Source organism: Trichomycterus rosablanca, chromosome 10 (genome assembly GCF_030014385.1).
Source record: "Trichomycterus rosablanca isolate fTriRos1 chromosome 10, fTriRos1.hap1, whole genome shotgun sequence".
In the NCBI taxonomy this organism is placed as follows: Eukaryota; Metazoa; Chordata; class Actinopteri; order Siluriformes; family Trichomycteridae; genus Trichomycterus; species Trichomycterus rosablanca.
The window spans coordinates 30,083,856-30,107,013 of record NC_085997.1 but is presented as its reverse complement, the minus strand read 5'-3'; the positions used below and the strand labels follow the sequence as shown (position 1 = coordinate 30,107,013).

Here is a 23,158-nt window from a genome sequence, read left to right as displayed (position 1 = left end):
TGATCATAAAACATTAGAACCACAATAAATCATTATACTTTTACTTTCATACTTAAGTACATTTTAAGGTAAATTTAGTTTAGTACTTTAGTGGAGGTAAAGAGTATTTTTACTTTTACTGGAGTAATATGTTACCTTGGATATCTCTACTTTAACTCAACTACATGGTTTGTGTACCTTGTCCACCACTTACATTAGACAAAATGAATTTGTGCATATTAATAATGAATTAATTCATGTATTACATGTAGGAATCAATTATTAATCACTCATGAAATAAGAAATGAATGAATGCTATTTCATGTACCTGCACTATAATGTTAAAGGTACGGTAGTGTGTTTATCAATCTGTTCATTCAGTGCAGGTAAACCTTATGAATCCAGCACATGACTTAGTGTTTAGCCAAAATGATTATTATTATGAATCCTCAGGAAAGTGAAGGGAGATTAGTTTATGTAAAAAACAAAACATAAAAAAACTTTAATCTCTGTACTGTATATTGTCTCTACTACTTAATGATATGGCATTATGTAATGTATGCTAATATAATGTACTGTGTGTTAACAAGAACGACCTATTAACAAATCATTATAAACATCAATCTTCCACTTTATATACCAAATTGACATTAAAGCAGATGCAGTAAATGTAAACGCAGTTGAAAATACCCAGAAATTGTACAAATGTTTATTATTTGCCGTTTAATATTTCATTTACTGCTGCCTGTCCCATATGAGAACATGACAGCGCCGGGTTTGTTTGGAACTATTGGAGGGTTACATGAACCACGTGACCGCGTAGCGGCGAGATCAAGGAGTGTCGCAACTCTCTCTATCGACGGCTCTGCCCAACGCAAAGAAGTGAGCAAATCTACTCAGTGTGAAACGACTTGGGAACAGTGTAGCGGACTCTCACGGCATTTATAATAAAGACACGTCTTTGTTATTAAAAGGTGCGTATTTTATCCATTTTAATAAGTTAATAAGTATGTTTAACTTTAAAAAGTTATGTTTTGTTCGTGTTAGCCAAATAGCGTTGCTAGTGCATTTATAACTTAGTATACTGTTGCCATAGCAACCGCAATACATGCATAGGTCATTATACCAGTGCTGTTAGTCTAGCAAAGAAATTGTGATACTTGTGGAGTTTATTATCATCATTATCTGTACACATACATTACTTAACACACTTTTTCTCCAGTGTAGGATTAATTGATTTCAGTGACCCAGTTAGTAACTGTAGGATTTGACAATAACAAATTGTGTATAACAGATTATATACAATGGGGATAAACAAATGTTCAACCAGTTTCTATTTAATATATTATATTTAATAAGTTTACTGCGTGTATTTACTTCAAATTTTCCCACGTCTTGTTTTTATAAATATTATCAAACAATTATTGCTACAGTGCGTTCAGAATAAGGCCTGGTATTATCTTGCTGAAATAAGAATAGACTTACTAATAAGACTCACCCTTGATGGCAGTACATGTCTTCTTTTAAATCCCAATATACGTCAGTGGTACCTTCACATGCCGCACAAGTCACCCATGCCATGGGCACTGATGCATCCACACATTGTAATAGATTTGCTTTGCAGTAAAACTAAATAACAAAGTTGTCAACCAACCTCCCATTTGGCCTTGCATACATCAACATCTCCAACCTCTTCTTTGTTTTTTTCCAAAAACAAGTTAAAACATGGACTCATGACCACAGCACTTATTTTCATTGTGTTTCGGTCTGAGATAAGCTCGAACACAAAAAACTTTGCTGTGTTTCTGCATAGAATTAATATTTGCTTCTCTCTTTTTTCGCTTTGGTTTCCGGCAGACTGAGATGTCTGCAGATTCCCTGAATATCTTTATAGTGTTATGTATAGTAGATGGTAAAAGACTATTTGCAATCCTGCATTGTAAAATGTTTTTTTACTGATTGACAAATCTAAAGTTAGGCACAAAGTGGCCCATTTCTGCTTGCAAAACACTGAACATTTGGTGGATCCTTCTTTAATACGTAATCAAGATACCCTCACCTGTTATGAATTCACCTGCTTGAGTGGAATGTTTCGAGGTGGTGTAACTTAAACGTTTAATAAACTTTTCACTCTTTCGCCCCATCTCAACTTTTTTGAGTGTGTTGCAGGCATCAAATTCAAAGTTTGTATATTTACAAAATACAGTCATGTTGGTCAGCCAAAACATTATATCTTTGGGTTCTTCATGGTGCAGGACAATGCCTGGCCTCATGTGGCCAGAGTCTGTAAGAAGTTCCTGGATGACTAAAGGCAATATCTTGTGTTACTTTATGCAGCCCATAATGCCATGGCTTTTAGTGGAAAGAGAGCCCCAAAACTTAATAGATCACCGATTGCCCACCACACACGAAAGTGGGGAATTATAGAGATTCTTGATTTGTATAACTATCCTTTTTTTTTTTTTTTTTTTTTTTTTTTTTTTTTTTTTACACAAAACCTACTTTAGTTGCCAAAAAGCTTTCTGTCTCATGTGACTATATATCCACTTTATATTCCAAGTTAACTGCAATGCTATTTTTGCACTGAAATTGTATTAAATAAGATGCTTAGCTTTTGTTTGCTGCTATTGTGACATGCCTATAATATAGATAAGTGAATATGTCAACCAACCTCCCCTTTGCTTATGTATGTATCAAAATCTTCTTTGTTAACCTTCGTCATTTTCTGTTATCTGTGTTGGCACATTTGTGTCTTGAGTTTTTAAGTGGTCACTTGATCTTAGGGATTTTGGTGTGTTTACATGTCATTGTATCCGTGATGAGTAAACATTGCACTGACTCATTGTTTCCTTTTTGTCAAATGCCTACTTGCCAGCTCTATGGCATACATATGTCTGCCCAGTAGGAGAAATGAGCAGCCCAAACAGATATGTAGATGGAGTTTAATCCCACCTGATGCTTAAGAGGCCTCTGCCAACATTGTCAGTCTGTTCCTAGCTACATCAAAAGTAAGTGTACAACATTTTTCTTTGCTTTTTTAAGTGTTTGGGTTCTTTTTTGAGCTGTTCTCAGGGGTGTTTTGATTGTGTTTGTAAATAAAATCTGTGCTCACTGTGCTCATTTGTAAAGTCTGGCACTGATGTTAGATAACAAAGCCTAGCTTGCAATTAGTGTTCCAGTTTACCTCTGAGGTGTTGAATCAATGTCAGGGCTTTGTGCAGACCACTGGAGTTCTAGCACACCAAACTCATCAAACCAATGCCTTTTTAGACTGCGCTTTGTGCTGGAACATACAAGGGCCTTTCCCAACCTGTTGCCTCAAATTTAAAACATACAATTTTATTTATATAATTTATTTTATACACCTGTTAGAAGAAACACCTGGACTTGGTATCAAATTTCTGGACTTAAAAATTAACTATGTTAAGGGTAATATTATCACATGGTTAAATCACATACATTCAGAGCTAAGAAATGGTGTTAAGGATTATTCAGACCACTAGATCAGAATACGGTTACCTAGCACCCAGGCCTCCCACAGCCTGCTAGGTGAAAGGTGTCTGTCTCTGCTCATCTGCTGCATATTTAATTTTTTCAGTTCATGAACACCCTTGATTGTCACGTAAATGAAGAGAAACACAGTGATGAGTCAATTATTTTGATAGATACAAAAGCAGTTAAAATCAGTACTAGTGAAATGGTTGGTTAAGTTTCATTGCAGTGGTGTGACATCACATAGGGGTGTACTTTTCATTTCAGTGTTTATGAGAAATACATTTAAAATAATGTAACTCTTATCCAGACTTTATCAGCTGTAGTATTACTTTCCACCTTTGGCAAAATGTCATGTGACAATTTGCCAGTGCAGTTTGGCATAATTAGTTGGCACAATACACTACATCTACGAAACCCTGAAAAGCAGTAGGTAGAAGGTACTATGCCAGCAATTTAAGTTGTTTCAGTAGTCAAAGTTGATGAAGAATGATTTGCTACTTGGGTTGAATTTCCCAGTATATAACCAGAACTCATTGCAACTCTTTCATGCATTTTAAAAAGAATCAGAGGGAAACGGTGGACAGAAAGCTATCTGCAATGACACATATTAATGTATTTGTGTTTGCAGTTGTATTTATCCATTTAAGTGCCTTTGTGTCTACTTTATTCATTTTCATAAATAAATATTTACAGAAATACAGGGGATAAAGACTGCAAACCAAATTTCAGAAAAAAATAGGACGGTAGAAAATTCTAAATAAAAAAGATAGCAATGATTTGTAAATCCCTTTTGTCATGTATTTAACTGAAAACAGTACAGAATCAAGAAGTAATAATGTTTTAATGTAAGAACCTTTCCCCATATGGATGATTTTTAATTTTTTCCCGATATATATGCTAATTAAAGATTTGATAGCTGCAAGAGATTGTGAAAAAGCTGGGACGGGGCATGTGTAGAACTTCATTCCATCATTTTTTTTACACCACTGTTTTATTGTCTGGGAACTACATCAATTTCTTGTTGTTGGGAAAGGGAATTTTTTTCCCATACTTACTCGATTAAGTAAGTCGGGGTGTTTATTGCCAAGAGTCAGGAGCCAATTCATAGGGCACCACACATTTACTCACTCACTTACACTTAGGATCAATTTAGAGCAGGGGATGAAGAAGGAAACCAAGAGTACCCAGAAGGCATTCACATCACCACAGAATGAAACACAGTGACCAAAAGTGAAGATCAGACCCAGGTCCCAAGGAAGCATGCTGCTGTGTGACACCCATTTTTGCAACTGCACTTTTTTGCTTTTTTTAATACATATAAATTAATACATGTATTAATAGATGAATTGTTCAATTAGTTTTATTTTAACTTCTGTACAAGTACAATATAATTTTGATAAGGAATTGTGATAAACGTCAACTTCTATATCTGTTTCAGTCTCTGAGCATGGGGTCTCCTGAAGACAGTCTAGAGCCCCAAAACTCTGTTCACGATGAGCCTAATGCAGGGGAGGAGGGGGAGGGCTGTGGCAGTGATGGCCATGTCAAATCCTGCACCTCAACCTTTTTATCTGTTGAAAGCAAGAAGAAAAAGAAGAAGAAGAAAAAGTAAGTTGTTTACATCAATGTTTAAGTTGCAGTGTTGCATTGTTACTGTAACCATGATGTAAGCATGAGTGGCAGAACAATGACAATACTGTGTTTTTAAACTTAGCAACTGAAATACATCTAGTTGGAGCTTGTATTCATTCCTGACAACTAACTGACAAGTCTGTCCCTCTGTCTGTCTCTTTTCTTTCAGAGGATTGTTGATTAATTTGACTAATTGTAAATATGAGAGTGGTAAGTTTTTAGTTTTTATTGTATATAGAATATGTAATGCTGTATTATTACATAGTTGACCTTAATAAATAATTAATATGACTTTATCTTGAGTGATAGTCAAATGCTTTTTATTTTTTTTTATTTTAAGTACGTCGTGCTTCTCGCAGATATGGCCTGCGAGAGGCCGGGGAAGGAGAAGACTGGACCTTATTTTGGACAGACTGTTCTGTCTCTTTGGATAGAGTCATGGAAATGAAGCGATATCAGGTGAGTACATTTAGTTTTCACCAAACTTTAATTTACTTCTCTGTGTTTAATTTTTTTTTTTTTTTCTGTCACATAGAAAATCAACCATTTTCCAGGAATGAGTGAGATCTGTAGGAAAGATCTTCTTGCAAGAAACCTAAACCGTATGTTGAAACTCTTTCCCAAAGACTATAGCGTCTTTCCCCGCACTTGGTGCCTTCCTGCAGAGTGAGTGTTGTACATTTCATTTTCATGTAATATTAATGCAACAGTTCTAAAATTTAAAGACCTAACCATAGATGGCACTACCTTAACGAGTGACAAGTTATTTATTTAATTAACTGTTTTATGTATATGCTGCAGTTACAGTGATTTTCAAGCCTATACCAGAGCCAAAAAGCACAAAACCTATATTTGCAAACCAGAGTCAGGTTGCCAAGGTCGTGGGATCTTTCTCACTAAGTCCAGCAAAGACATTCGGCCAGGTGAACACATGATCTGCCAGGTGTATATTTCCAAGGTAAGACACACTTTACATTACAGGCCAACATGTATTTTCCCCTTTATATTTCAAATACACAGTTGAGGTTTGTGAATGACCTGAAGCAATTTTATGTCCCAAATGTACGTATTAATTTTTCATAGCCCATCATGGATAAAATTATGTGAACCCTAGAACACAACTTAACTGTATTTTGCAATAATGTATAATACTTACATTTAATCCTGCAGAACACTCAAAAAAGGTTGTTGTTCCTTAACAAAGTCCACTCAATATTGACAAAAACATGTACAACTGTGCACTTTTTCCTGCCATTGTATAATTTCCACCTGTTTAAGTTCCTAATTTTAAAACATTTCATTTTTCTCTCCACAGCCCTTTATAATTGATGGATTTAAGTTTGACTTACGGGTTTACGTTTTGGTGACTAGCTGTGACCCATTCCACATCTTTGTGTACAATGAGGGACTGGCTCGTTTCTGCACGAACCAGTACAACGAGCCCAACAGCAGCACCTTGGTGAGGGGCAGCAGAAAACATTCAAATAAAATTTCCCTGTGTGTGTGTGTGTGTGTGTGTGTGTGTTTGTTTGATGCCCTGTGATGGACTGGCAGCTGGTCCTGTATGTTTCCTACCTTTTGCCCAGTGAGTCAGACCCACCGTGACACTGAATAGGATAAAGCAGTGGTAAAACAGACAATTAATTAATTGTTTTTACTTAAACTAAATTTAGTGTACAAACTGAAACTGTTTTGGTTTTTCTTTTAAACAACAGAGTCATTGGCAATAATTAAAAAGCTTTCTCTGTCTTTAAAGGATGATGTTTGCATGCACTTGACTAACTATGCAATCAACAAGCACAGTAAGAATTTTGTTTCCGATGATGACAGGGGCAGTAAACGGTAATAATTCTTGATTATGAACATCACTTTATTAGACATGAAATACCTGAACAAGGATTCCCAATTAATAAGTAACAATGCTTTCACAGGAAGCTTTCTACATTTAACAAGCATCTAGAGGACATGTCTTACAACCCAGAAAAGGTGTGGGCAGATATTGAGGATGGCATTATTAAAACTCTCATCTCAGCTCATCCTGTTCTCAAGCACAACTACAACACCTGCTTCCCTAACCATACGATAGGAAGTGCCTGCTTTGAGATCTTGGGCTTTGATGTACTGCTGGACCATCGACTTAAACCCTGGTTGCTGGAGGTGAATTCACTATTAAACAACTTATTTCATAGAAAGACTATTAGATTTCATTTAGTATTTTCTTTTATAAAGCCACATGGTTAAGCACTATATCACTTGCCATTTGCATCCTTCTGATGGCATTTTATATATTTATTTTTGTTGGTGTATAATTTTTCATTACTACACTTGACTTTAATCTTTTTGTGTGTTTGTATAGGTCAATCACTCTCCTAGCTTCACCACAGACTCACAACTGGACCGTGAAGTGAAAGATAGCTTGCTGTATGACACACTGGTTCTGATTAACCTGGGTGCATGTGACCGCAAGAAGATTATGGAAGAGGAGAAGCGCAGAGTTAAAGAAAGACTTCAGCAGAATCGTTCCAGAGAGTCCAGGTTGTGCACAGTAAATACACAATTACGACTGAATGTATAATTCAAAAATACATCAGTATTATAGGAAATAATAGTAACCTGTAAGATTTTTTACTGTAATCTTGTAATTTAATTAATGTTACACACAGGTACTGCTAGCTAATACTAAAGCTAAATACCTTACTTTCAAACTACTCAAGTGCCGACTTGTATCTTTCCTCTATTTGAAGTCACAATTGCCACAGTAATAAGGAATTCCTTTGGCCTGCCCTACCTCAGACATAACCAGTCATGTATGTGTTGGCGCTTGGCTGGCTGATAGCAGAGCTGAGATTTGAACTCGAGAGCTAGAGATCTCAGCAGTGTTAGACCACTTCACCAACCAAGCGCCCTTTATGTTTATTTGTAGTTTTGGAAATAATGAAATGGATCGGGTGTTGGTTTAGACTTATTTAGAGTTATAATTTTAAAAAGTAACGATTAGATACCAGTACAATAAGGTTTTTGGAGAGAGAAATAATCCACAACAGAATAATGTGATTTTTTATTTCAGTGCCAGCGCCATTACATCATACCCGCAAGGGATGTTTTTATAGCACTAGGAAACTGTCACCCAGTGGCTTCCAACCAGTGAATATCAGTCTTTACTTTACTGATATAACTAAATTACTGGGCTCTAGCACTGAGTCAACTAAACATTGTGTATTTCATTAGCAAAAGTACTAAAACATCATGGCCAACCATTTTTATAAAAACGCTTTGGCTACTTATCTGTTCTGTGTTTAGGACTGAGGAACTTCGGCAGTGCCAAGCAGCCAGCATGGAGCAGATGCAGAGATATGAAGCTAAACACCTTGGGGGGTTTCGTCAGATCTTCCCCAGAGAGGGAGCTGAAAAATATGAGAAATACTTTCAACACAGCAGTTCTCTGTTCCAGGAGACTGCAGCCTCCAAAGCGAGGGAGGAGTGTTCTAGGTATTACTCCACTGGTGCACTGAAGCACACAATAACTGAAATATGCTAATAGTGATGCTTTCTTTCTTAAAAGCAACATCTGTAAAAATGCAAGTATTGTGTTAGGTTTATGTAAGGGACAATGGCTTATTAGGTTTCAGAAGAGTAATCAACGGTAAACTGAAAAATCATTATGCTTAAACAAATTTTTATCTGTAGTTATTGATTTAATATAAGTTTTTAAAACGTGTATGTTAATCAATTTTACCACCCAAAAAATGTTCACTGGTGCAACTACATTTTTGGGATTTGAACTTAAATTAATTTTAAGAATAAAATTGTTTATTGTTTGCAGTCTAATTATTGTAGAATAATGTCAGTTATGTTATATATATTTCTTATTTTAAAGCAAGATATTGATATAGTGTCATGTCATTATTCCATTTAGGCAGCAGCTACAGGAGCTTCGCCTGAAGCAAGACCAGAAGGAACGACAGCAGAAAGGTAATTACAAGAAAGATCTACAGGGAGAATCAGCAGGAGAAAAAGCCAAATCATGCAAAGTACAAAGTCACCTCGCACTCTCTAAAGTGAGCTCTGAACAACACAACGTGAGTTATCTTCCATCATACCACTGAGTAACATTCCTTAAAACATTTTTAGCTTTGTCACTATGTAATATATGTAGTTAAAACTTATTTTGAAATATTTTACTTTTTTACTGTTTAGTAGTATAAATCGAGGTCTTTTTACCTAAATGGATTAGACATGGTGTCATTATATTGCCCTGCCACCAGAGAAAGCCAAAATGTCTACAACAAGAGATGCAGTTCACAGTCACAGTCTATGAGTATTGTGTAACAGAGGCACGTTATGGTTGCAATTATAGTTTAGGTACAATATAAATGAAAAAGGTACAGTATGTTGCAGCATGTGGTATAACAAAATTTAATTCTATATGTAAAATATCCACTTTGCAAATAATAAATCCCCTTGATGTCTTCATCAAGCCAATGCTATGTGTTAAAGGAAAACCTGCCTTTTATTTAGGTAAATGATAAAAAACATCATCATCCTAAACAAATCAAATGCAGTTTTATTTCAGGTTTGGCTTAAACTTTCATAACAACAAATTACCTTTAAGACAAATGGTTGCGTATTTTTAAAGAAAACATGTCAACTACAGTTTTTGCAACAGTTGTAACATTTCATTGGAGTACCTTTAGCAGTTTCCTGTAATTATTTTAATTAAGTTAAGGTTAAAAGAGAGATAAAAACAATCAAGCTCTTCAATACTCTGTTTTATTTGTTTTTTTTATTTTTACACTGGGAAGCACAGTTTGTGTACAAGTGCAGCTTTTAATGTTGTAATGGTAAAATGACTAATTTAACTAAATTCCTTAACAGATTTTCTGGTATTGATGTAGAAATAGCTCCATATTTTATCAAGCATACAAGCTTGTGAATGTAAATGGTTTTTTAGATTGTATGCACTTACTTTATTAGCAACACCACACTAACAATGGGTAGGACCCCTTTGTGAAGTGTTATTTCTTGGACAGAAACTTGTGTTCGCGTCTTGTGGTTTTTAACCTGGGGTTTGCAGCCGCCTAGTGGGCTGTGTTAGAACTGTTGGCAGAAGGCATCGATTAATTTTTTATCTTCTAGTCTGAGAAGATTCTGAGCAATCATTAACAGCAAAGGTTTCAGCAGTCAGAAAATATTATAGTCTTTCACTTGGCAGAACAATTGGAAAAGATTTGTCTCTTAAAGATTAGAAAAATATATTTTTTAAATAATTACACATTTTGAAACTAAAAAGCTTATTATACTTGAGTATTATCTAACACATAATTATTATTCTCATATTCTCAATATATCATGTTATAGTTAAAATATAAAACATAAAACATAAAAATGTAACATATTTGTGAATATTGGTAAAGTTCACCAGAGTACAGCCTTATTGTTAAACAGTTCTATAAAACCTTGAACCTATAAAGCCTTGACCTTTATGTTAGATCAGAATATCCTTACCTAATATTTTTCTTAATTAATTTACCACTGAAAACCAAAAAAAGCTCAACATTGTGCCAAAGCTTTGTCAGGATGCAGCATTTGGTAGCTTCTAAACAACCGTCACTATCTCAGAATGGTTTGTTGTTTGTTTGTTTATTAGGATTTTAACGTGATGTTTTACACTTCGGTTACATTCATGACAGGAACGGTAGTTACTCATTAGACAAGGTTCATTAGTTCACAAGGTTATATCAAACACAGTCATGGACAATTTTGTATCTCCAATTCACCTCACTTGTATGTCTTTGGACTGTGGGAGGAAACCAGAGCATCCGGAGGAAACCCACGTGGACACGGGGAGAACGTGCAAACTCCACACAGAAAGGACCCTGTTTTGTATATATTTGTTCTTATTGTTATTTTTATTTTTCTCTGTAACTGAGCTTTGGCAATACGAATGACCTTATTTGTCATGCCAATAAAGCTTCTTTTGAGTTTGAGTTTTGCATAACCTCTCATGTTTGTGATAGTACAGTACTTACCTTAAGTTTGTAACCGGTTGGGGAGGCTAGGGGGTGCAAAAGGTTGTAAAAGGTTGTAAATCCCCTTCAAGGAGATGCAATTCCGATGCTTTACCTGCAGGTGTCACCCTAAGAGTAAAATAAAAAGTGATTTTACTAAGTCTCACTGTAGTAAGGAAGCCCAGTATCAAGAGTGCTTGGACCTATTTCAGGTTCAGGGATTAATTAAATCAGTTATTAAATGAGTAAAATGTGTTATAAGACAACACTTTTAATCTTTCCATTTTAGTCCTAGTTAATAATTCAGTAAATTTCTCTGATGACCTTTCCTGTAGCTGGTGTCTGTGCCCCCACTTCCGACTTCAGCAGAAGAGACTTCCATGCCAGTGGACATGTTTGAAGAGGAGGAGGTGAAAAGAATCGATGCACTTTGCCAAAGAGAGAACCTTTTGCGGAAATTGGGTGTGGTTGATCAGGTGCATCGGCTGCTACAGGGTACCCAGCCACCTCCTAATCCTGGAATGCACCCACAAGAACAAATATGTTGTCATTCAAAGAACAGACATGAAAGACCCATCAAGGTATGAGACTCAAATTGACCGTCTTTAGTGATGTTTGTTCTATACTGAACAATTTGTGTGGAACACCAACTAATATCTTTTGAAAGTTATTTTGTATATTTTAGGATTGTATTGTTATTGTTATTATACTACGGTTAGGGTAAAGTTAATTTTTTCCAACAGTCTAGTTGATGGCATACACACAATTAAAGTCAGACAGTCCTTTAACCTGTTGTTTTCTGTTTATGTAGTTGGAGTCTATGGCAGAGTTTTGGAAGCATACATTTCCCAGTGCTATGATTCAGAGGCAGGTTTCTTCAGGACTAAAGCCATGCCTGCAGTATGTTCATGCTCGGCACATGCAGGAGAGCACAACACTAGGCTTAATGGGCTGGAAGCCTTTACATATGGTTTCTAAAGATGCAGTTGAAATGACAGGAGCATCAGAAATGGAGCAGCAAGTTATCAAAGATCATAGAAAGACTACCAGTGCATACTGCATACCATGGAAAAGTAAGAACATTTAAACTGAAATCAACCTGTCTCAGAACTCCATTTGTGCCCTTACCGTGTTTTGCCAGTATAATAAAAGAGCAGGAAATATTCCCCTTGATTTAAAATATCTCATTCTTGTTTTTTGTCCTTTCAGGTACTAGCTCTCTGGTTAGGCAGGGCAGTATTAGCTCATCTTTTCTTGAGTCAAGGACCCGAACTACCAAGATAAATGTGCAACTTCCAAGACAATTGCACTGTGCTCCAGTATCTTCTGAGCATGGAACTATCCCGAATCTGTACATCATCTCCACTCCAGCAACCCTGGTCCCTCGGTCAGATCTTACCTACACCCTTCTCAAGGCCTCACGAAAAATCAATCAGAAAAGACAGGGCTACTGATGTGGGGCACACTGCTGAAAAAAGCCAAACCTAGGATTTCCCATCCAGTACTACCTGTTCTTTCTCTCTTTTCATGTCCTAACCTTTCTCATGAGAACTAGGATTTTTTTTTATTCATGTATAAGTATTATATAGTATTATATAATACTTTTGGAATAGAAGATTAACTGGAGTCTGCTGTAGGTAAGATTTTTTCAAGTTTTGCTCCAGATGTTAGATATGTTTATTTGTACAAGGATATGAATGTAAAGTATACATATGTAATACAAAGCTTTATATCCTTTAAGCCAGGAGTAAATCTCTAAATCAATTATCTTACAATATCTTCTGAGTAAAAATGTTTTAAACTGGCATCCTTCCCTTTAAAATCTTTTAAGTAGAATTAAAGTTATATCATATAATTATGATTGTTGTAGGTTTACAACACTTAAGAAGAAAAAGATTAAGGTTCGCCTTATCAGATTTAACAAAAATATAAAATGTATAGAAAATATATAAATGTACAAATGTACAAAAATACTTGAATATAAGCAATACTTACTTATGAGCCATTGGTGAAATTGCATCGGCATTCACCACTTATTAATATTTACCAAATATTTTAAATAATGTGTTACCTATTTTTGTTTGTTGATGTTGTGTTAGCTTATTGTTACCTCAAGATTTATATAAAAATCTGTCATCTGCAGGGTGATCAAATATTTGCATACAACAGCATGAAAAAAAACTTTTTCATTCTGGTAAACAATGTTCAACAATGTTTTAATATTTAATAAGCAAAAATGCATTCATATTTCCAGACCTATAGTTATGTAAGGCAAATGACATATGGTTTGTAAAACTGTCAGAAAAAAAGGTTTTCTAACTGTAATCATATAATTATGCACCTAAATAATTCAGTAAAATTGCTTTTTAATTTAAATATCATATACATTTTGCCTCACAACATATGGAAAAAAAGAAAATATAGGAAATTATTATTAAAAAAACAAAAGCTAGAACAACAGTGTTAAAAAAGTCGCCAGTGCCCTAATTTGTGTTGCATTTGGTTTTCACCATATTGCCTGAAATTTAGTCCACAAAGGCCAGTTTTGGTCTGATTGACTATAAAACCGTGTTTTTTTCAAAATCTAATTGAAACTCTGTGTGGGCCTTACTAAAGAATGTCTTTAGTGATGGGAAAGTTTGGAAATGCAATAAAAACAAAAATCTGTCATTTCTTTTTTCTTGAATAAAAAAAAAAAAAATTGAAATTCCGGGGTATTCCCTGTCTTTTACCCAATGAATCAGACCCACCGTGACCCTGACTAGGATAAAGCAGTTGTAGAGCAAACAATAAATGAATGGTTGTTATGAAGAATTCCACAATAAGCTGGAGAACAGGTTGAGTGTAACTTGACTGTGTTCAAATGAAGGGTCCGAAAATAGGTAATGGCTCATCACTTATTGCCAAATTTTACCAATCAGTTTAAAAAGAGCATTTCTTAATCAAGATTACAAATAATAATAAATTTCACCATCTACTGTTCATAATATTGTGAAACAATTCATGAAATACAAAGAAATGTCAGCCAAAGACAAGAAACCATTGTTAAATGTGTGCCCTTCTCACCCTTATAAGAAACTCATGCTACTGTAATAAATATAGCCATAAATAAAACCATTGTAACAAAACAGTCCACCACTGCATCAGGAAATGAATTCTGAAACTATTATGCAAATAAAAAGCCATACATTAATATTATGCAGAAACACTGCCAAGTCCACTGGCCCAGACTCATCTCAGGTAAACCTGTTTCAGCTTGTTTTAGGGAAAATGCATAATTAGTTCTCTGCCAAAGACAAAAAGGATCTTTATGCTGTGGATTTGATTTTGAATGGACATAGTTGCAGTGTTTACCAATCTACAATGAATCAACCATGAGGATAAAGTGAATAGCATTTTAAGTCTTGATTAACTGAAAATAAGAAAATGAAATATTGTTTTCACAACGTCATTGCTGTGGCACTACAAATTGTGATTAGGTGTATCCTGTTTGCTGTAATATTTCAGAAATATTATATATTTGTTCACCTACTTTTGGCATTATGGTGTAGATAGTCAGCTTATTAATCCTGTCTGAAAGCCTGGACGTATCCGTAAAACTGATATTTGCAACAAATACCCTCTGGATGATTTAAATTGTTAGTTTTTCAGGTAGCTTTTTTCCACTTTAGAATTATTAAGTTATTAAAATGCTTGACACAGTCAGTTTTGTTTATGTACATAACTCACATAAGCACTGTTTGGTGTAAAAATGAAAGAAAAGTAAAGAGTGTGGTTGTAGTAATATTAACCGTGTATTAAGTTCCTGCTGAAACCTCCGATAACGCAGTGTAGAGATAAAAAAGTCATGCACCGCAACATAACAGGTCTAATAAAAAACCTAACAAACCCATGAAGTTTAAAATTAAATAATATAAACACAGTATACTTCTATTGTGCATTTTCGACGTTAATTTGAAAATTTGAATAAATTTGAATGTTGAGTTAAAAGTTGAATGTGCATGAATTTCAAAATTTATTGGTATTTGATATGCCCATATTTATAATAGGTAAACAATGACTGCAACTTAACTAACTCGAACGAGCTTCTGCTGAGTGAATCAAATTAACATGTTTCAAGTCACCAGAGCTTGTGTTTTAGATAAGATAAGACTGCTGGAAATCTGACATAATGTGCAAAGGAATCGGCGTGGTTGATTTTACAAATAAGCCTTCTTAGTGCGGCTGATTAAGAACCTCTGAAATGTAAGTTTTTTTAAGATTTAACCTTTCACTTTATTTGTTAGGCTGAATATGATTTGCAGTGAAAGCCATAGTTCTGAATTACAGAAAAATGCAAAACAAACACTTTTTTCTCTGCTGTGTATATCTTACAATTAACAAGAAAAAAGCAACACAAAACCTAAAAATAAACTAATTTCGAAATAAAATAGGTCATTAAAATCTAACGACGTAAATCTAGGTAGTAAAAACTCATTGCCAATACATTAATTATTGGCTCCCTCGAGGGCATGCCTGTCTCGCACCCAGTGTTTCCCAGTGGAACCGGACCCGCTGCAACTCTGACCAGGATAAAGCGGTTAATTAAAATGAAATAAAAATAAAAATAAAATGCTGATATAACTATACAATGTGAAATATAATTACAAACTAATTGTTTACACAAATATTTGTTAAAATGCAAAACATGTTAGTTAAAATTATAAGCAAACAATTTTACATGACTGTCTTAATATAAAAAGTATAATAATATAATATTTTATAATAATATTTTATCTAATAATAATAATAATTATTATTATTATATTTAATTAATAATTAATTTACATAGCACAAGTCCACTTTACATTTACACGCCCCGGTAAAAGAACAGCATATATCAAAAGCACAATGATTAAATAACAGTATACCTTGCTGTTTTTCTTTAATGTTTTTTCTCACTCATACTGATTGCAATTGAAACAAAACTATAGATACAGTAGCTAAAAGTAAAAAAGAAAATCACAAAAAAAAAGTGAAATAAATGTGTGTAATTTTGTGTTTGTACTAAATAATGTTGAACAATTTTTAATTAACTTTAAGTACGTTCATTCAGATTTTCTACTCCTAAAATGTATCCCATGTTGTTAGACATCTTGTTAGATGTCCCATAGCTAGCTGAAAACATGCAAGGGATGAATGTTGCTTGGGTCTTTTTGATATTGTTAAACGTATTAGGGGTTTCAGACAAACGTGTTGGTTTATAATATGGATTTATCAGCATATTTAAAAGTAAAAAATGCAATAATTCTGTTATATTATATTACAGTCCAGCGTTGGATGTAACAGTACAAAACAAGTTAGTGTAATCTGCTTTTGCCTTTGATTGAGTGAAGAGAATAATTACGGTTAATCACATTTACTTAAATGACATGTAGTTACTACTTTGATCCCATGTAAACAACAAACTACTTTTTATGCTTCTATGTTAAACGCTCACCTGTGCTGCTTCGTAGCTAACTGCGCCACTGACTTCACCTGTGCCATCATAATAATAATTAAGGCCCTACCTAAATCACGGCCGTGAAAATCGCGTCACATGAGCAGTTTTCTGTGCAATTTGCATTTTGCTATTAAATTCAGAATTTAAGAAATGTGTTTAGGTAGCGTATGAAATATGAGGTGCAATATGAGGCGGTAATGTCAATCATTATACGGCATCATAATTACGTTAGTGTAAGAGACTTCTGTGGTGTAGTGTCCTGACAACGTTTGATGTTTGTGTTTACTTATTGAGTGCATTTTTTCCTTTTGGGGATTCCATAGTCAATGTAAAAGTGCGCTTCTCTACACACGTGATCATTACTGTGGTCTGTGTTTAAAAAACAAAAATCTTAGCTATTTACGACCTTAAGAACGACGTAACTTTAAGAACGCCAGTTTTGCAAGTGTTTCCCAAAAGCCCTGTTATTACGAACAAGGTTTATGTAGTTCTTTGTTGCATCTCCTCTTGAAAGGCACCACCAGTCAAAAATTTCTCATTATTATATCACAAAAAGGAAATAATTAATTAAGAAAATAAGTTTGAAAAAACTAATGACCAATAGGTCTTTAAATTAGTGGTAAAGAATTCCTATCTATCACATATCAAGCCTATAAATAGGCGCAATTGACCTTTCATCAATCCACAAGCATGGCGAGCCTACATCGCAAATGGAATTTTTTGCAAATTGAACTTATCCAAATGCTTGCTGAAATAAAAAAAACCCAAAACATACTTTTTTCCAAAGCGCTGGGAAGTTAAAAAATAAAAATAAATAAGGATAAATGGGGGGTGTTGCCAGCAACATCACAGCTTGTTATGCTACCAAAAGATCTGGCATCAAGATCATGAAAAAAATGACATAACTTTGCTAGTCAAGCTATGAGAAATGGGGCACGACTCAGGACAGAGAAGGCTAAGACGGGTGGAGGTTGGTTATCTGCAACATGCCTTACTGTGGAAGAGGAAGAAACACTGGGAATACTAGGCCCAACAGCAACTGAATGGATATCTAGGGGAGTAGATGTATGTTTAAATGAGTTCCCATCTACCCCACCTCAGCCTACATCCCCTGTGCAACCTTTACTTTGCAGCAGTCCTGGGTCATCTCCTGTCCTGGGCCTTCCTCTGCACAGCCCAGTCAAATAGCTCCACCTGATCAACAGACTACAAAAATATAGGTGTAGTCAGGAGTTAATTGCCCTCGAAAAAGAATGGTTTCAGTTGGGAAAAGAACTTCAACAAAAGGAGAGACGCCACAAAGAGTTGGTGGAATTAAAGAGGGTCAAACTTGATATAATGACAAAGTAGATTTCTATTTTCAGGTAGCCAGGCATCTATTTCTGTGCCACTTATACTGCCTTCTGAACAACAAATGATCTCATGTACTTCAATAAAATTAAATTATTTAATAATTTTACGTGAATAAATTTATTGAAACCCTGAAATACAATAAATATTGCACACATTTATACTCAGAAACGAATGAATGACCTATATATTCATGATAATTAATATTTATTCTTCATAGTGGTGCTGCTGCCAGTGCGTCTGTGAGTTTCTTTAGGCAAATTAGCTGCATTTATCGTTTTTGTGCACGCAAACTTCAAGTTAAGAAGTACTTAGTGCGTTACGAATGGGTCAGACTACTCTTAAATTTACGAAAGAGTTTAAGTACGTTAGTTAAGAATGTTCTTAAGAAGGCATTGGCGTTACGAACGTTTTGGGAAACGCACCCCAGATTTGTACCTGCTATAAAGCAACAAAGACAAGTTATACGCATTGTAGTTCCTTTTAAAATAAGTAATATGTGAAGTAATAATTTTAGTGTAGTCTATCATTTGTAGCCTACTGGCCTCATTTTTCCAAGTGACTTTTAACTCTGTTTTTATACATCGTCTGTATTTCTAGTTGCTTAAGCACGCATACACATTTATGATGTTTATGGAGGCATTGTAGTTTTTTTTTTTTTACTTTCGTTAAGTTCATTTCAAATTAAAAATTACTGCTAAAGTAAATTTGCTGTAATAGCATACAGACACTAAATCAACGAGATACATTTTAACACAAGTTCGTCTCATTGTCGTGCAGTGGAGTGACGAACTGTTTCTTTTTAATCCTGTTTGTTCTGCAGTTTTCCTGAGTTATTTGAATTTTGATATTAAAATCGAGACATTTTTATTGTTGTTTTTTTTGTTGTTTTATTTCTTCTTCGTAGTATTATTATTATTATTATTATTATTATTATTATTATTATTATTATTATTACTGTTGTTGTATTCATATTCACTAAATATGAATACCAATATAGACAGATACAGTTAGAGAACAATAAACAAGCCATAAAGAAGCCCGAACACTCAAACAGAAGATAGGATATTCTGGAGAAACAGTATTCACATGTTCGCCAAGAGTCTGAATAATCTTAATTGCACTTAATATTTTTATTTGCATTTTATTTATTTATTTATTTTATTGGGGAGGGGGGGGGGGGGGGTTGTTTTGGAAATGCAAAAAACACTTGCAAATATCATTAAAATTCAAAGACTATTATAACATGTTTCTTGCACGTGTAAACCTTTGACCTAACTAGAGGTCCAGCACTGACCCACACCTTTGACGATAACGCACTTCCAAGCCCAACAGAATGTGTCTGATACAAGAAAATTGCTTTATTAAAAGCAGGTAGGAAAAAGTGGCCTATTTATCTGACTTCACTCAACATGTTGCAGTGGATGAAAATGTCATTAAATTGAGGGTAAAATTACCTCCACCAGACGGATCTCCTAATGGGTTCGCGATATTCCTTCATTGTTATATATTTAAGCATTATTGTGTCTCAAACCAGTTCTATGGTGTTCACGAGCTGGTGACAAAACAATGAGTGTTTGTGAATTCCTTTTTTAAATGCCAAATCATCAAAAACAGCAAGTGGACAACAACCATATCTTAAAACACTGTTATTTATTTTTGTGGCTGGCCTGTTTACTTACATACTTGATTTAGCTTAATAGTTCGTATTAATTTCTTTGAGAATAAACATGGTCTATAAATCGGCTAAAATCCTCAGAGGGTGCCTTGTTTGAGTCCTTTAACCGGACTGCTTGCACTACTAGTTTTCACCGCACAGCGGCAGCGTTGATCCAGGATAACGCAGCGTTAAATTCTCTGGCCATAAACTATTTGAAAACCAATGACCAATTGTTTACAACTGCAAATACTGTACATTAAAGGCGGATATTTTTAAAATTATTTTAAGCGAATATTTATAAGATGTATTAGTTTTTATTTAATATACCATGCCCAGTGACTGATGCACTTAACACCCCTAAATACTTTTTTTTAATTAGAGGATAGGTTATGACAATGGTACATGCAAAAATAAATATTCCTAATTAGACCAATATAATAAAAAAAAAAACATTATTGTCGTCAGCTTGTATTAGGTTTAAAACAAGCAATATTAAATATACGTTGGTCTGGTTTATGTGTATGATCATTTTTCGAATGCCTCAGTACTATGCAATTGGGTTTCATTGGTAAATGCATTACATTTGGGTAAATGCATGGCTTTTATTAAGGTGTGTGAATATTGACCAAGTTGGTTGTAACTGGTCAGGCTATACGAACAGCCAGAATAGACTAACGCCACCTTTTACAGACTGGAAAATGGCTTATGAAGTGTTCTGAATGCTAGCTGATATTAGCTTGTCAGTCTGGTAGACCAGCTGGACATCTACCTAAACAAATAACACCCACTTTTCCAGGCTCCAAAACCAGCTAACTGAGTCCTAATCGGCGACGACTAGCAAATTATCTTAAGCTGTTTATTGGCAGTAAGTGCATCAAGAGTCACGGTGTTCTATACAATTGGCTTTAGTTGTTGAATTTTGTTTTACTTATATTAGGCTTAATATAAAACTGTTTAAGACAATGGCAATCTGATTTTAGCTCTTTGTTTACCACACGAGAAATCAAACCATTTTGCTTGTAATCTAGACTAAGTAAATACGGTAAGAGAGTTTACAATAAATGCAAGAAAGCAGCAGCAAGAGGTATTTTACCATGTTATGTTTAATATTAGTTTCAAACAGCACATACATCAGTGGATATTAAACTGTATTTTTGTTTAAATTATCTAATATTTGTAAAGTAAAATATAAAATTCCGTTAAATAATGGACTACTCCAGCTTCGTTGGTTATGCATTGTGTTGGTTGGCTTTCCAGCAGACTGTCATCCCTCCCTCTACCTCCCCTCTACCCACACATTAGCAGCTCCTCTCCTTTTTTCTATTCACTCTCTTGCTGTCTTTCCATCAGGAGCGTGCTGGAGCCAGTTCGGAAATGAGGGGGGTCAATAAGCCTGAAAAGGGGATCAAAAAGCATGAAAATGCAGCAACATATTACAGAGCTTTAAAGGATAGAAGAAAAAACAATTTCATTAAACGTCAAAACTAAAATGCCATGTGATTTTTAAAATGACCGGATATTTACATTTTGCGCTTAAATCATGCTGATGTTAAATGTTGGTTAGACTTAATGATTTAAGACAATTATAAGCTGGGGACTGTTGAACTTTATACATCCAAAAATAGTTACTTTGAAAAGATTGATCTGAGTGGAATTAAAATGAGCTCATATTTTGTCAATTCTCTATTCACTAAATTCAAAGGAAACGAGTCGTTACATCCCAGCTACTACGAGTGTACGGGATACACACAGGAGTTAGCGACCAGACCGTCTGTGCTGTACGGACACAGCGCAGGATCATTTCAACACACAGCTCAGCTGCCTGAATTTTACCACCATGGAACCTCCACATTTCCCCATTCAACATACCAACAGCGCCAGTATACCGGAGAGGCGGCCTCAAATCTACAGGACGCGTTACAGAGACAGACCCTTTTTGGCACCCAGGATCCGGATTTGGTTCAATTTGGGGATTATGGCTTCAAAGCAAACTGCATCAGTGAGGATCTGGAGAGCACAGATGCTTGTACAACCCAGCTTTTCCCCTGGATGCGACCGCAAGGTACGGTAATATAAAGGCAACCCCCCATCTTCTTTGACCACACTTTGAACACTTGCAGGCCTTATTGCCCCCAATTAAACCTTTTATGACAGGCAAAAAGGCAATAACATCCATCTGGGGCTTCTGCTTCGTTTTAGCGCTTTGTGAAGAGAAGGGAAACCAGCGACTACAATGAGAGTATTTTGGTTGCTGAACAAATCAGTTGTATGCTCACATTCATTATTATTAATCCATGATGGGTGTTTTTGTTTGTTTTATAGCTGCCGGCCGGAGAAGGGGCAGACAGACGTACAGTCGCTACCAGACGCTTGAGCTGGAGAAGGAGTTCCTGTTTAACCCGTACCTGACTCGCAAACGGCGTGTGGAGGTGTCACGAGCTCTCTGCCTGACCGAACGCCAGGTGAAGATATGGTTTCAGAACAGGCGCATGAAATGGAAAAAGGAGAACAACAAAGACAAGTTTCCCAGCAACAGGGCCGAGCAGGAAGAGATCGAGAGACAGAGGAGAGAACAAGCAGAGGATTTAGAAAAAGCTTCGCCAAGAGAGGAGGACTCTCATGGAGAAGAGAAAACTTAACTTCAGGAAGAACTGGACTTTTTAAAACCTCAAATCTCGTTCAGAGCCAAACGTGTTCAGACTGGTTTAGTGACTTGTGACTTTTATAAGTGAAATGAATGTTTTTTTGTCAGCTGATTAAAAAAAAAACATCGTGTATGTATTATGTCGTACCTAGACTTGAGCTGCAATTAAGCACTGCTAGACAGTAACTTTCATATTCCTGTAATAATAATAATAATAATATTAATAATAATAATAATAATATTAATAATAATAATAATGTGTTTAAATATTCAAAACCATACAACAATAATTTGTAAGCATCTAAATCAGTAAGATAGTAGTTCACTATAAATATCTCAGACCTCTATGTGTGTGTCTTCGGTATACTTAAAGGCATAGACGTAATGTGTTGTATTTTGAAAGACTCATGAATAACTAAAAGTCACACTGTTTAGTGTAATTAGCAGATCAGTTTTGCTCATGAGACTTGAATTAAAACAACATAGTATAAAATGGTGAGGAATTTGATGTATACCAAACGTCAACGCTCCAATCTGTAGACAGAAATGGATAAAACCATTTAGGAGATCTTAACTAATCAAAAACTTTGTGTAATGGCAACCCTGTCAGGAGCATTGTAAATAAAAAATCGCTCTGATCAATTATTTACATCATATGTATATATATATAGAGCCAAAATGGATACACACTTCAATAGATATTTTCTTTTCGAATCGAATTATGGTACTAATTGTGTAGTATGATGTTCAGAGGTGACTTATACTCATTCATAGATGTCAGGTTTTTCTTTTGTTAAAGTGTGTATACATTTGATGAGATTTGTAACAAACATGAGCTCTCATACTATCAACAAAAAGCTAAGCAAGTGCAAATTGCAATGTTTTAAAACATATTTAACTTAAAATAT

The 23,158-nt window shown here is 35.0% G+C and overlaps 2 protein-coding genes across 3 annotated transcripts; both read left to right on the top strand.

Moving 5' to 3' along the window:
- Positions 1–865: 865 nt before the first annotated feature.
- ttll6 (tubulin tyrosine ligase-like family, member 6) lies at positions 866–21,384 on the top strand. 2 transcript variants are annotated; one of them, XR_010013845.1, is made up of 17 exons: positions 866–953; positions 2,855–2,987; positions 4,913–5,082; positions 5,276–5,316; positions 5,447–5,565; positions 5,642–5,772; positions 5,908–6,064; positions 6,422–6,565; positions 6,863–6,948; positions 7,038–7,263; positions 7,463–7,641; positions 8,407–8,595; positions 9,023–9,185; positions 11,450–11,695; positions 11,926–12,187; positions 12,324–12,751; positions 21,309–21,384. XR_010013845.1 is itself a non-coding variant. In XM_063003098.1 (16 exons), exons 3-16 carry the CDS (start codon positions 4,922–4,924, stop codon positions 12,566–12,568), a joined length of 2,349 nt encoding a protein of 782 aa, XP_062859168.1. In that variant the 5' UTR covers positions 866–953; positions 2,855–2,987; positions 4,913–4,921; the 3' UTR covers positions 12,569–12,854. The 2 variants fall into 2 exon arrangements, 1 of the variants encoding a protein (XP_062859168.1); XM_063003098.1 differs by lacking the exon at positions 21,309–21,384 and having other exon boundaries at positions 12,324–12,854.
- On the top strand, positions 21,266–22,355 carry hoxb8b (homeobox B8b). The gene is made up of 2 exons (XM_063003099.1): positions 21,266–21,668; positions 21,929–22,355. The coding sequence occupies exons 1-2, from the start codon at positions 21,266–21,268 to the stop codon at positions 22,243–22,245; spliced, it is 720 nt and encodes a 239-aa protein (XP_062859169.1). The 3' UTR covers positions 22,246–22,355.
- Positions 22,356–23,158: the final 803 nt, after the last annotated feature.

What these genes read in the sequence shown, in the direction of transcription:
- ttll6 (XM_063003098.1), top strand. Translation starts at nt 4,922, where the DNA reads ATGGGGTCTCCTGAAGACAGTCTAGAGCCCCAAAACTCTGTTCACGAT. An exon ending in TAATTGTAAATATGAGAGTG is followed by an intron (nt 5,317 to 5,446) that starts GTAAGTTTTTAG and finishes TTTTATTTTAAG; the next exon opens with TACGTCGTGCTTCTCGCAGA. An exon ending in GATGACAGGGGCAGTAAACG is followed by an intron (nt 6,949 to 7,037) that starts GTAATAATTCTT and finishes ATGCTTTCACAG; the next exon opens with GAAGCTTTCTACATTTAACA.
- hoxb8b (XM_063003099.1), top strand. Translation starts at nt 21,266, where the DNA reads ATGAGCTCATATTTTGTCAATTCTCTATTCACTAAATTCAAAGGAAAC. An exon ending in CCCCTGGATGCGACCGCAAG is followed by an intron (nt 21,669 to 21,928) that starts GTACGGTAATAT and finishes TTTGTTTTATAG; the next exon opens with CTGCCGGCCGGAGAAGGGGC.